The following is an 11,153-nucleotide window of genomic DNA, read 5'->3' on the forward strand; positions in this document are numbered from 1 at the left end:
AGTGGTCCCAATACCGACCCCTGGGGGACACCACTGCACACTTCCCTCCAGTCAGAAAAACAACAGTTCACCACTCTCTGCTCTCTGTCTCCCAGTCGGCTCTGTATCTGCTGCCACTGTCCCTTTAATACTGTGGGCTTCTATTTTGCTTACAAGTCTCTTATATGGCACTTTATCAAACGCCTTTTGAAAACCCATATAAATTACAACAACTTCACTACCTTTATCCACCTTCTCCATTACTTCATCAAAAAACTATCAGGTTTGTTTTGCCTTTAACAAATCCATGTTGACTGTCCTTTATTAACCCATATTTTTCTAAGTGAAAATTTATTTTGTCCTGGATTATATTCTCCAGAAGTTTCCCCACGGCTGAGTTAGGCTGACTGGCCTGTAGTTCTCGGGTTTATCCTCGTGCTCCTTTTTACACAGGGGAGTAACAATTGCAACTCTCCAATTCTCTGACACCACCCCAATGTCCAAGAAGTATTGAAAGATTGTGGCCAGAGCCTCCTTTATTTCCACTTTTACTTCCCTCAGTAACCGAGGATGCATCCCTTCTGGACCGGGTGACTTATCTACCGTAAGGCTGACACATGGCAACTGAGCCAGGCTGACACGCGGCGAGTGAGCCAGGCTGACACGCGGCGACTGAGCCAGGCTGACACGCGGCGACTGAGCCAGGCTGACACGCGGCGACTGAGCCAGGCTGACACGCGGCGACTGAGCCAGGCTGACACGCGGCGACTGAGCCAGGCTGACACGCGGCGACTGAGCCAGGCTGACACGCGGCGACTGAGCCAGGCTGACACGCGGCGACTGAGCCAGGCTGACACGCGGCGACTGAGCCAGGCTGACACGCGGCGACTGAGCCAGGCTGACACATGTTGTGTCAGAGCTTGGGAGCACCACATTCCGACGAATGCCACTGTGTGTTGGCATAACTTGGTGTGATGTGCGGTGGGCGATATAATGGGCGACTTCCTTCTGTTTCCTCCTTTTAACATTGTCTTTATAATAATGGAATAAAGGGCTTTGTTTTAGGCGATGCTGTTAACACTCATTTTCAGCAATATGTGAGGAATAATAAGCTTTGTGTCTTCACATGAAAAATCAGCCCGTTGCTAATGTTTCAGTCAGATGAATAAATAAATCCTGACCACATTCTGGCGAACAGTCCATTGAGTGATAATTCATGTGTGTGCGTAATATTTTTTTATTCTTGCTGAAGTGAATTATCACTATGCTACTATGTGAATAAGCGAGTGCAGAATGCCTTCAGTATTGACTTAGCATCAACAGAGACAATGAGAGGGTTTCAGTGAAAGTTATTTTGACACAACCTCTCGTGATATGCAACATTAAGAAAGGTCATGTTGCCATTGATTAATATGTTGCATCAATCTGACCCGGTAAATGTCCTCACAAATGTGCCACTGAGATCGAGCAAGTTTTCTCGGTGGCCAAACCGACCAGAGTCTTAGTTCCACCCCCCACCCCAGCCACACTCATCCCCAGGTCCCACACACACATACCGCCCCCCCCCCCCCGCCCCACACACACACACAACACCTCCCACCACACACACACCGCTCCCCCCCCCCCCACACACACACACACTTGAATGAAGAGAAAAGAATTGACAGAGGAAGCTAACTAACCAAATGATTGATTTTGCACTTTGTCTGTGGTGATAGGACGGGGGGAATCAAATTATATTAAAAAGGATTCTGTTGCCTTTGTGCTGAGATTTGCCTGAACGATGTTGAAATGACATGCGGAGCCTGTCGCCATCGAGCAATTTCCTTCTGTTCTGCTGATGGGACGTTAATATCACCATCTGTTTCTTTGTCAACCCGCATCCGCAGTGAAACTCTCCTCATCTGTTTGACTCCTGTCCTTTGTTTGCCTTGCAGGCCACGCAATATTCAAGCTCACATATCTAAGCAATCACGACCACAAACATCTCTACTTTGAGGCAGACACGGCCACAGTCAACGAGATTGTGCTGAAGGTTAGTCCCAGAGCTCGGCCGTTGTGTGAGCTGCTCGCTAAAGGTGTGAGCAAGACCGAGTGGCTTTTACATGGCAAATAGTGATGTTTCAAGAAGAAATAAGATAAATTTCTCCTAGAAAATAATATCGGGGTGGTGGGGGGGGATACAGTATATAGTTTTCTGACACGACATGTCAACCGACTGGATGGAACGTGGTCTTCTTTTGTAAACAATTGGGTTATACTGCTGGTGTCCTGTAGCCTTTCTCACTGCAGTGTTTTATGAGAATATCATTTATTCCATTTTATTTTGGTGAAGTGAAGCAGTGCTGTGAAGGACTAGATAAGGTAGAGCTCTATAGATTTGGGCCAAGGCGGCTCAGAGGTAGGGAGGGTGCTAATTTGGATTGAGGAAGCTTAAACCCAGGACAACACTTCAGAGATGAAATGGTGTTTATTGTACGCGTGCGATTGTTGAGGCATTTCCACGCTGTAACTGGCATTGAGCCTTTACCGAAACAATTGCATTACAGTCGGATTGGTGCTCGCTGTAATAGTCATTTGACCCAACCTCACTGTGACAGCAGTCTGACAGAGGTCTCTGTGCAGTCCTGTTCCCCTCAGACCTTTTTGTGTGTTTTTTTCCCCAAAAAATATTTGCCTACTGCTCTTTTAAAAGCTATTGTAGATTTGGCTTCAAGAACTGATTTGTATAGAGAAATCCTAAGTCTCATTGCTCCGCGCTGCTTTTAGTAACGGTCTTCACATTCCGCCCACGATTATCTCCGCAGTGAAACCCAGCATCAGTGTTTTGACGATGAGCTATCTTTCAAACCCTCCCCCTCCACCCCCACCCCAGTGCCTAGCCAACCGTGTGAGTGAGTGAAGTGCATTGAGACAACAACTTGCATTTATATAACGGCCTTCACGTGGGGTAGCATTTCGTCCTCCCAACGTGAAAGTCGCTGTGTAAATATTGTGTTGTGTTGCTCTCTTGTGACCCATCTCTCGGGGACAGTGGTGGGTTCCCAAGAACGAGGGGTCGTGGATGTGTGTGTGTTTTGGCTGGGATGTGTTTCGCTACTGACAAGTCCATCCAGTTATCATATTACTTCAGTCACGCTGTGGTGTCAGTTCTTGACATTGATTTTAACCCTATAGGAACAGGAGTAGTACATTCAGCCCTCCAACCTATTCCACCATTCTATTAGATCATGGCTGATCTGTACCCCAACTCCAATTACCTGCCTTTGCCCTCCCTTATTACCCTCCCTTGATAGCCCGTCCCAACAAACATCTATCCACTTCAATCTTGAAGATGTGAATGGATCCAGCATCCACAGCCTTTTGGGAGAGAGCGTTCCAGATTTCCACGACCCTTTGGGTGAAAAACTGCCTCATAATTTGACTCCTAAATGGTCTAGTTATTTAAATACCTTCCTCCGATTCTGCAGCACTTTATGGATTTCCAAGAACCAGAATCTACTGCCCATTGTCTATAAACTCAGGGCCCCATAGCCAGTCTCGCTTACTATTAAAATGCAGAGAAATGTACAACTAACACATTCTGAACAGCTGAACATCTGGTTCCAATAACAGTCTGGCTGTTGAAACCCTCGCCTTAGACTCTCTCCTTAATGAAGATTAACTTGAAAACGCAGTGGATCTCCCACATTGCGCCCAGTTTGGCAGATCAAATTGATACAAAGTGAGTTCTGCAAGTTAAGAAACAAAACTTGCAATTATCCCACAATAAGAATTTAGAGTAAGTTATAAATAATGGCGCGGAGGGAGCTAGGGGAGAGAAGATGATAAAGTAATGTTTGTAAATCAGCTGTCCCAACATCTGATGCTATCTTCCGTTGCATCTGAGATGATTTGACGACACAAGGGAGTTAAATGATCGCTGGATAATCAGAGTTGGTATTTATGCTTGGAAAATATAAAAGTTGTCTTCATTATTGGGAAAGGCACATTCTGTAACAACAAAATTACATTTGTATGGCGCCCTTCACGACGGGAGGACGTCCCAAGGCGCTGGACAGTCAGTTTCAGACTCTTAGAGATGCACCAAGGGGATAAGGACAGGGAGCAACTTAGGGAAATTTTCATTAGCAGAGAATTGGTGCTCGGGAAACTGTTAGCACTAAAAAGTGACAAATCCCCTTGTCTGGATGGCTTGCATCCCAGGGTTTTAAAAGAGGAGCTTATGAGACAGTGGAGGCCTTATGTCTGTTCTTCCAAAATTCCTTGGATTCTGGAACAGTCCCCATGGATTGGAAGATCGCAAATGTCACACCACTATTTAAAAAAGGTTGAAAGGAAAAGATGGGGAACTAAAGGCCAGTTAGTCTCACATGAGTGATAGGAAAAAATTTAGAATCATTGATTAAGGATGTGGTAGTGCGGTATTTAGGGCACAATATAATTAGGCCAAGTCAACACGGCTTTACAAAAGGGAAGTCATGTTTGACAAATCTCATAGAGTTTTTTGAGGATATTTTGAGTAAACTAGATAAGGGTGAATCAGTGGATGTGGTCTATTTGGACTTCCAGAAGGCATTCGATAAGGTGCCGCATAAAAGACTAGTCCAAAAGATAAGGGCTCATGGAATTGGGGGGAGCATATTAACGTGGATTGGGGAATGGTTAACGGGTAAGAAACAAAGAGTAGGGATAAAGGGATCCTTTTCAGATTGGCGGGATGTGACTAGTGGAGTGCCACAAGGATCAGTCCTTGGGCCTCAACTATTTACCATCGACATCAACGATCTAGATAAGGACATCGAAGTTAATATATCTAAATTCGCAGATGATACAAAACTAGGAGGAAGTGTCAACACAGAGGACGACATTAAAAAAATGCAGTGAGACATAGATAGGTTAGGTGATGGGCAAGTAGGTGGCAGATGAAGTATAATGTATAGAAGTGCAAAGTCATCCACCTAGGGAGCAAAAACAGTAGAGCGGGTTATTTTTTAGAAGGGGAGAGATTGGAATGTGTTAGCGTCCAGAGGGACTCGGGTGTCCTTGTACACCAATCATAGAAAGTTAGTCTGCAGGTGCAGCAGCAATTAGGAAGGCGAACGCTATGTTAGCATTCATTATGAAAGGATTAGAGTATAAGAGTAGGGAAGTCTTGCTGCAACTGTATAGGGCCCTGGTGAGACCACACCTGGAATACTGTGTCCAGTTTTGGTCTCCTTATTTAAGGAAGGATGTTCTTGCCTTGGAGGGGGTGCAGCGTAGATTTACTCGGTTAGTACCAGGGATGAAAGGGATGAGTTACGAGGATAGGTTGACCAATTTGGGCCTATATTCTCTAGAATATAGAAGAATTAGAGGGGATCTTATAGAAACCTATAAGATCATCAAAGGTCATGATAGAGTAGATAGTGGGAGATTGTTTCCTCGGTTGGAGAAACTAAAACTAGGGGTCACAACATTAAAATCAGAGGCAGCCCTTTCGCACTGAGTTGAGGAAGAACTTCTTCACTCAAAAGGTGGTGAATGTATGGAACTCACTACTCCAAAGGGCTGTTGACGCTCAGTCCTTGAACATATTCAAGACTGAGATAGATAGATTTCTTATTGCAAAAGGTATTAAGGGATATGGGGATAAGGCAGAGTTATGGTATTAGCTGGAGTTAGATTAGAAGATCAGCCATGATTGAATGGCGAGGCAGGCTCGAAGGGCTGAATGGCCTACTCCTGCTCCTACATGTTATGTTATGTTAAACACAAGTTGTTGTCGTTTACTTATTTCCTATTTTTAAAAAATGTGGTCACTCAATCCACGATTGTTTGTTGGACAAGGCTGCATGCTTCATGTTCCTTCAGCTCCTTGGGATGTCCTCCCGACATGAAAGGCGCTGTACAAATGTAATCTTATTGCTGCTGTTGTATGCATTTGGCTGGCACGTTTCGCCCACAATATACATTTCACAGTATTATTATATTAAGAATTGTGAGCTCGCTGCTTGTGATGCTCCATCCTTCTAGACAAAGCGTCTAACGGGATTCCTGACAACACATCGTCTGTCTCCAACTCTGCCCCGTCTCTGAATTAAACCAGAAGATATGTTTTACAGACATGGATTAATTAATCCAGACTGGAAATAAATATACCAGAGCAGTGAGGACAACTACAACCACAAATGCTATTTACACAACGCCTGTCGACAGTCAGGGATTTGGACCTGAGCTAGGGGTTGGGATCGGGAGGGGTGGAAAGCAGGGAAGGTGGTGGTAGGAGGGTGTAATCTGAGAATTGCACTTGTATAATACTCTTCGCAAAGGAGAGAGAGAGGGAGCTGGGATTAAAATAAAATCCTTAGAATAACTTCAAAAAGAGTTGAAAAAGTCTAATGAGAAACAAGGTCTCGAAGGAAGAAGAATTTTTGAGCCCAGGATTCAAAGTTAATTAATTAATTCCCCCCCCAACCCGCCCCCAGGCCACTGGAGGTTGAGGAACGTGTTTTAGTGACCCTCCTTACACCCCTTTGATCTTGAGCCACTCTATCCCAACCGCCCACCGGGTTTTGGGTGTAAGACGCTGCAGTCTTCCACAGGTTCTGATTTCATCATCTGTGACTAACTGTGTGTGGTGACTGGGAACTCAAATGAAGGAAAGGGTGAGTGTGTGTGAGTCATTTGCGTGCTTCTTCCACAAAATACACAGTCATTCCACTTTACAGTGTAATTATGGAGGCCTGTAGCTCAGTGGTTAGAGCACTCGCCTCGCAAGCAAGATACTTGGGTTCGATTCCCGGCAGAGTGAAATCTTGGGCAAGTTTCCTTACTCCACACGCCTGATAATAATCCCTCAAGAAAAAAAACAATAATAAATTGGTCGCTTCAATCCACGACTGTTTGTGGGACACTGCTGTGCGCAATTGGCTGCCGCGTTTCGCCCACAAAATAAACAGTCAATTCACTTTACAGTATATTCTGTGAAGCGCTTTGAGACATCTCAAAGACGTGATAAGGAGCTGTATCAAATGCAAGGATTATTATTCTAATATTCAGAATACCCTGAAATGTCTAGACCAGCATCTAAGCGCCTTTCTCCACCGCCAAATGCGCTGGGTTACAAGCCACTGCTGAATCTCGAGGCAAACGGAGTCACTCACGTCTTTGTGATTGGAGTGGGATGAGCTCAGACTCGCTGAGTCGAGGAGATAAGAGTCTTTGATTAACCGTTTGTACTCAAATACTTCATATTTGTGACAACCTTCCCTGCTTGAGAGAACATTTTTTTTTACACGTGTCCTCTTTAAAAAGGGCACCTTCAGGGTTGACAAATTGACCAGAAACATAGCAGTTCAGCTCTTAAAAGACATGGTGTGTTTGGCTCTGTGCCTCACCACCATCAGCATGTGCAATAATAATTTGGTCACTCAATCCACGATTGTTTGTGGGACACTGCTGTGCGCAATTTGCTGCCGTGTTTCATCCACAAAATATGCAGTCAATTCAGTTTACAGTATATTCTGTGAAGCGCTTTGAGACGTAATGAAAAGGTGCTATATCAAATGCAAGGATTATTATTATTAAATGTTAACTTGGTCCCACTCTCAGCAACTCAGCTTTCAGCCACCATTCAGCCCACGCACTCTGGAACACTCTCCCCAAATTCATTCACGTCAGGCTGTCCAAACCCTCTAAAAAATTGCTCTTTAACTAAACCTTTGTTATCGCCCCAATACTGCCACAACCCCACTTAGCTTGTCATCACTGAGGAGCATCATATCTTCTAGACGTCTCAAAGCGCTTCACACAATATACTCTAAAGTGAATTGACTGTATATTTTTAGGCGAAACTCTTGAGCGATTATTATCAGGCGTGTGGAGTAAGGAAACTTGCCCAAGGTTTCGCCCTGCCCAGGAATTGAACCTAGGTCTCTCGCTTGCGAGGCGAGTACTAACCACTGAGCTACAGGACTCCCAACAATTGAAGCAGTGTGAGACTCCGCTCTTGTTGCTAACGTTTCTGCCTGAGGTTGTGAGGGAAGGCGGTGCTGGACGGCCTGTGTGATGTTGTTTGGCTTCCTGTTCTCCTCGGCTGTGCTGTGATCACCAACGAGCTAACCATCAATCACTGGACTAGTCCAGACTAAGGTTTTATTAGCCATGAAAAATATTCCGAAGCAGCTTAAGGTATCTCCGCGTTAAAATGTAACGACTATGAAGACCCCAGGAGTACATAAAACTGTTCAGCTTTTACATCGCCAAATCTTCTTTAGTCAACCAACTGATACTAAACCAAAGGGCTCTCTCTGTGTGTTTTGATTTTTACATTAACCTTGCATTAAAAATGATCACGGCTCTCATCACCGAGTGTCGTACCCAATAAATTAACCTTTTACGAGACGTGTAAAACAAGTATTTACGATTCTCTAATGTGACCGGCTCCTCATCCCCAACCTGCCATTTTCTCTCCATTTCAGCAGCGTCTGTCCATGAGCCTCTCATACCCTCTCCCTGGGTTGCGTACGAGGAACATAAGAGTAGGAGGAGGCCATTCAGTCCCTCGAGCCTGCTCTGCCATTCTGTACGATCCTGGCTGAACTGTACGTCAACTCCCAATTACCTGCCTTAGTTCCATAACCCTTGATTGATACCCTGACCTCACAAACATCTATCCACCTCAGTCTTGAAAATTTGTATTGATACTCACAACGTTTTATTAATTTAGTGTCAGAAGCCAGTGTTTTGACAGCATTTTCACAGGTTAATCATCAGTTCACCTCACGGTTGTCTGTGGCCGGGCAAATGGCATCAGACAGTCACTCCCTCAAACGCTCAGCAAAATGATGACTAATTTTGGTGACTGGCGTGGCCTAGACCCACGTGTGTAAGTGGGCTTCCAGTTTGAGGACAGTAACTGTTTTTTCAGATAACTGCATGTAAAGGGACTGGCTTTCCCTGCTACTAACCCTCAGACCTGCCACATGAACTCTCATGGTCACCAACCTGCCTAACGCAGCAATCCGAAGACACCTGCTTCATTTGTGAAAACTTTCCGTTCGCTGTGCAGAGTACTTCAATTCATTGGAGAAGTCATTTTTCCCGGAGAAGAAAAACGCTCCCAGATCATTAACCCTTTATACTTCAATCTCCAGGCTTCATTTTAAAAAAAAGCCATCTGCAAACAAGCAATGAAGGAGCTGTGCTTGAAACAGAACCATTTCATTAGAAATGTTACCAAATTGGGATTTTATCCATCAGCCACTGAGGTGGGAGCAGAGTTTTATAGTGACCAGGGCAACAACAAATGACGTTTACACAGAGCCTTTCAAGTCGGGAGGACGTCTCAAAGCGCTGGACAGTCAAGGATTTGGGAGGTTGGGATCAGGAGGGATGGAGGGCAGGGAGGCAAGGGGTAGGAGGATGACCGCAGGCATGGTTGAAGAGGAAGGTCTTGAGACAGGCCTTGAAAGAGGCAGGGGAGGGGGAGGGGGCGAGGTGAAGGAGTGTGTGAAGGACTGAGTGGTGGCCATTGTGTCTCTGAAGGCACTGAGCCCAGGAGGTGGTGGATGGTGTATGAGCTAATAGGGCTGTCAGCAATAGTAATTTATTAAAATCAAGTCGTTGACCCATTGCCTGAACGAATGGTCGATTATTAAGCACATAAGAGAGAGGGGCTGGGGCTCTGCCTGAACAAACAGCTGACCTTAAAAAAGATCAGATTCTCCCAACATTATTGAAATCGATTTAGGTGTTGCCAAGCAACAGACCTGCTTCTGTGCTGCAACACGTGACTGACTGCAGGTCTGTCACACTCCAAAAACAATTGATTACAAATATCTTCATTTGTAGCTTTCATGTCCAGAGGACGTCCCAAAGCGCTAGAGAGTAAAGGACGTGCATCCGAGCTGGGGGTTGGGATCAGGAGGGGTGGAGGGCAGGGAGGGTGGGGGTCGGAGGGTGACCAAAGGCACGATCGAAGAGGAAGGTCTTGGGACGTACTTTGAAGGAGGCTTATTTAACATTACGGCTTGTTGTGAAATCAATTGATTGACTTTTTCTTTCCCTCATCAGATTAACTATATTTTGGAATCGCGAGCGAGTTCGGCACGAGCAGATTACCAGGCTCAGAAACAAAGGAAACTGAGCAGGCGGACAAGCTTTAGCTTCCAGAAGGACAAAAAGTCAGGACAATAGGGCTGTTCTCAAGCCAACCCACTGCCCACCCGGCCGGACTATCCCACTGAGAAAGGTACCCTTCCCCCTCCCCCGGCCTGGCAGAGGAGCCAGTGGAACCATGAACTGTTCAGGTTTGCCGCCGCCGAGGGCGAGGAGACTGATTACAATCGAGGGAAACATTTCAGCTCTTGTCGTGTCCCCAGGTGCCCTGAGTGGCAGGTGGGTTTTTAAATCTCTTGGGGTCGTCCTGTTTGCCATCGCCCATAGAGAGAGACAGCAGAGAGGAGGCTGTGCCGCTTCCCGACACTTCGATCCCCAATTCAACAGCCAATTCCCCCCCAAAATGTGGACATGAGGAGCGGCGCTGGCTGACAGTGGACTGGACACGGATGTGTGTGAAACCTGTCACACGATCAAGGTGTGAAGTCTGTCACATGATCAAAGGTGAATATCAAATCATGCGGAACAAAAGAAAACGTCAAATTCCCTTTTTTTTTGGATTATTCTTAAACAACAATAACACAATTACTGGACAAATACTTGGTAAATAGTTGAAATGATTTTTTTATGACCTGCGAAGGAAATGAACCTTGGTTTTTACTGTGATCTGTAAACGGTTCCCACGTGGTACCTGCTCGCTGCTGTGTAACCGCCCTGTGCTGGGGCAGGCGTACACACTGTCATCATTTCAGGACAGGTTGGGAATGTATAATAAGTTTAAACACATTTTGTGGCAAAATATATATAAAGAAATACTTTGTTTCCCAAAAAAAACATTTATTTTTCATGAACCCAACTTTTATTTTCACCGTTTCAATTTGCCATTGTCCTATCTTTTGTTGGTCGGCCGGGTGTCTGGCACACGCGGAAACCCATCACCGTTGCTTAAGAGCATCCAAACCAAACTCAGAATTCCACACGTCTCATCTACACACGGAAATCCCAGAAATAGATTGTTGGAGTGGAATGCGCTCTCTCTCTCTCTCCCTGGAGGGACGCACTCTGCTTAC

At 45.4% G+C, this 11,153-nt stretch overlaps 1 protein-coding gene across 4 annotated transcripts in view; it reads left to right on the forward strand.

Moving 5' to 3' along the window:
* The window catches only part of mapkap1 (MAPK associated protein 1), a 138,458-nt gene extending 127,534 nt beyond the window's left edge, over window positions 1-10,924 (forward strand). For 3 of the 4 annotated variants that reach the window (XM_007909517.2, XM_007909519.2, XM_007909518.2), the window contains 2 exons: window positions 1,917-2,014; window positions 10,039-10,923. In XM_007909517.2, the coding sequence (XP_007907708.1) occupies window positions 1,917-2,014; window positions 10,039-10,161 (221 nt within the window). In that variant the 3' untranslated portion in view covers window positions 10,162-10,923. Of the gene's footprint in view, window positions 1-1,916; window positions 2,015-10,038 lie in introns of all 4 variants that reach the window. The other variant, XM_042337268.1, reaches the window with a different exon arrangement.
* Window positions 10,925-11,153: the final 229 nt, after the last annotated feature.

Source organism: Callorhinchus milii, unplaced genomic scaffold (genome assembly GCF_018977255.1).
Source record: "Callorhinchus milii isolate IMCB2004 unplaced genomic scaffold, IMCB_Cmil_1.0 Scaffold8, whole genome shotgun sequence".
In the NCBI taxonomy this organism is placed as follows: domain Eukaryota; kingdom Metazoa; phylum Chordata; class Chondrichthyes; order Chimaeriformes; family Callorhinchidae; genus Callorhinchus; species Callorhinchus milii.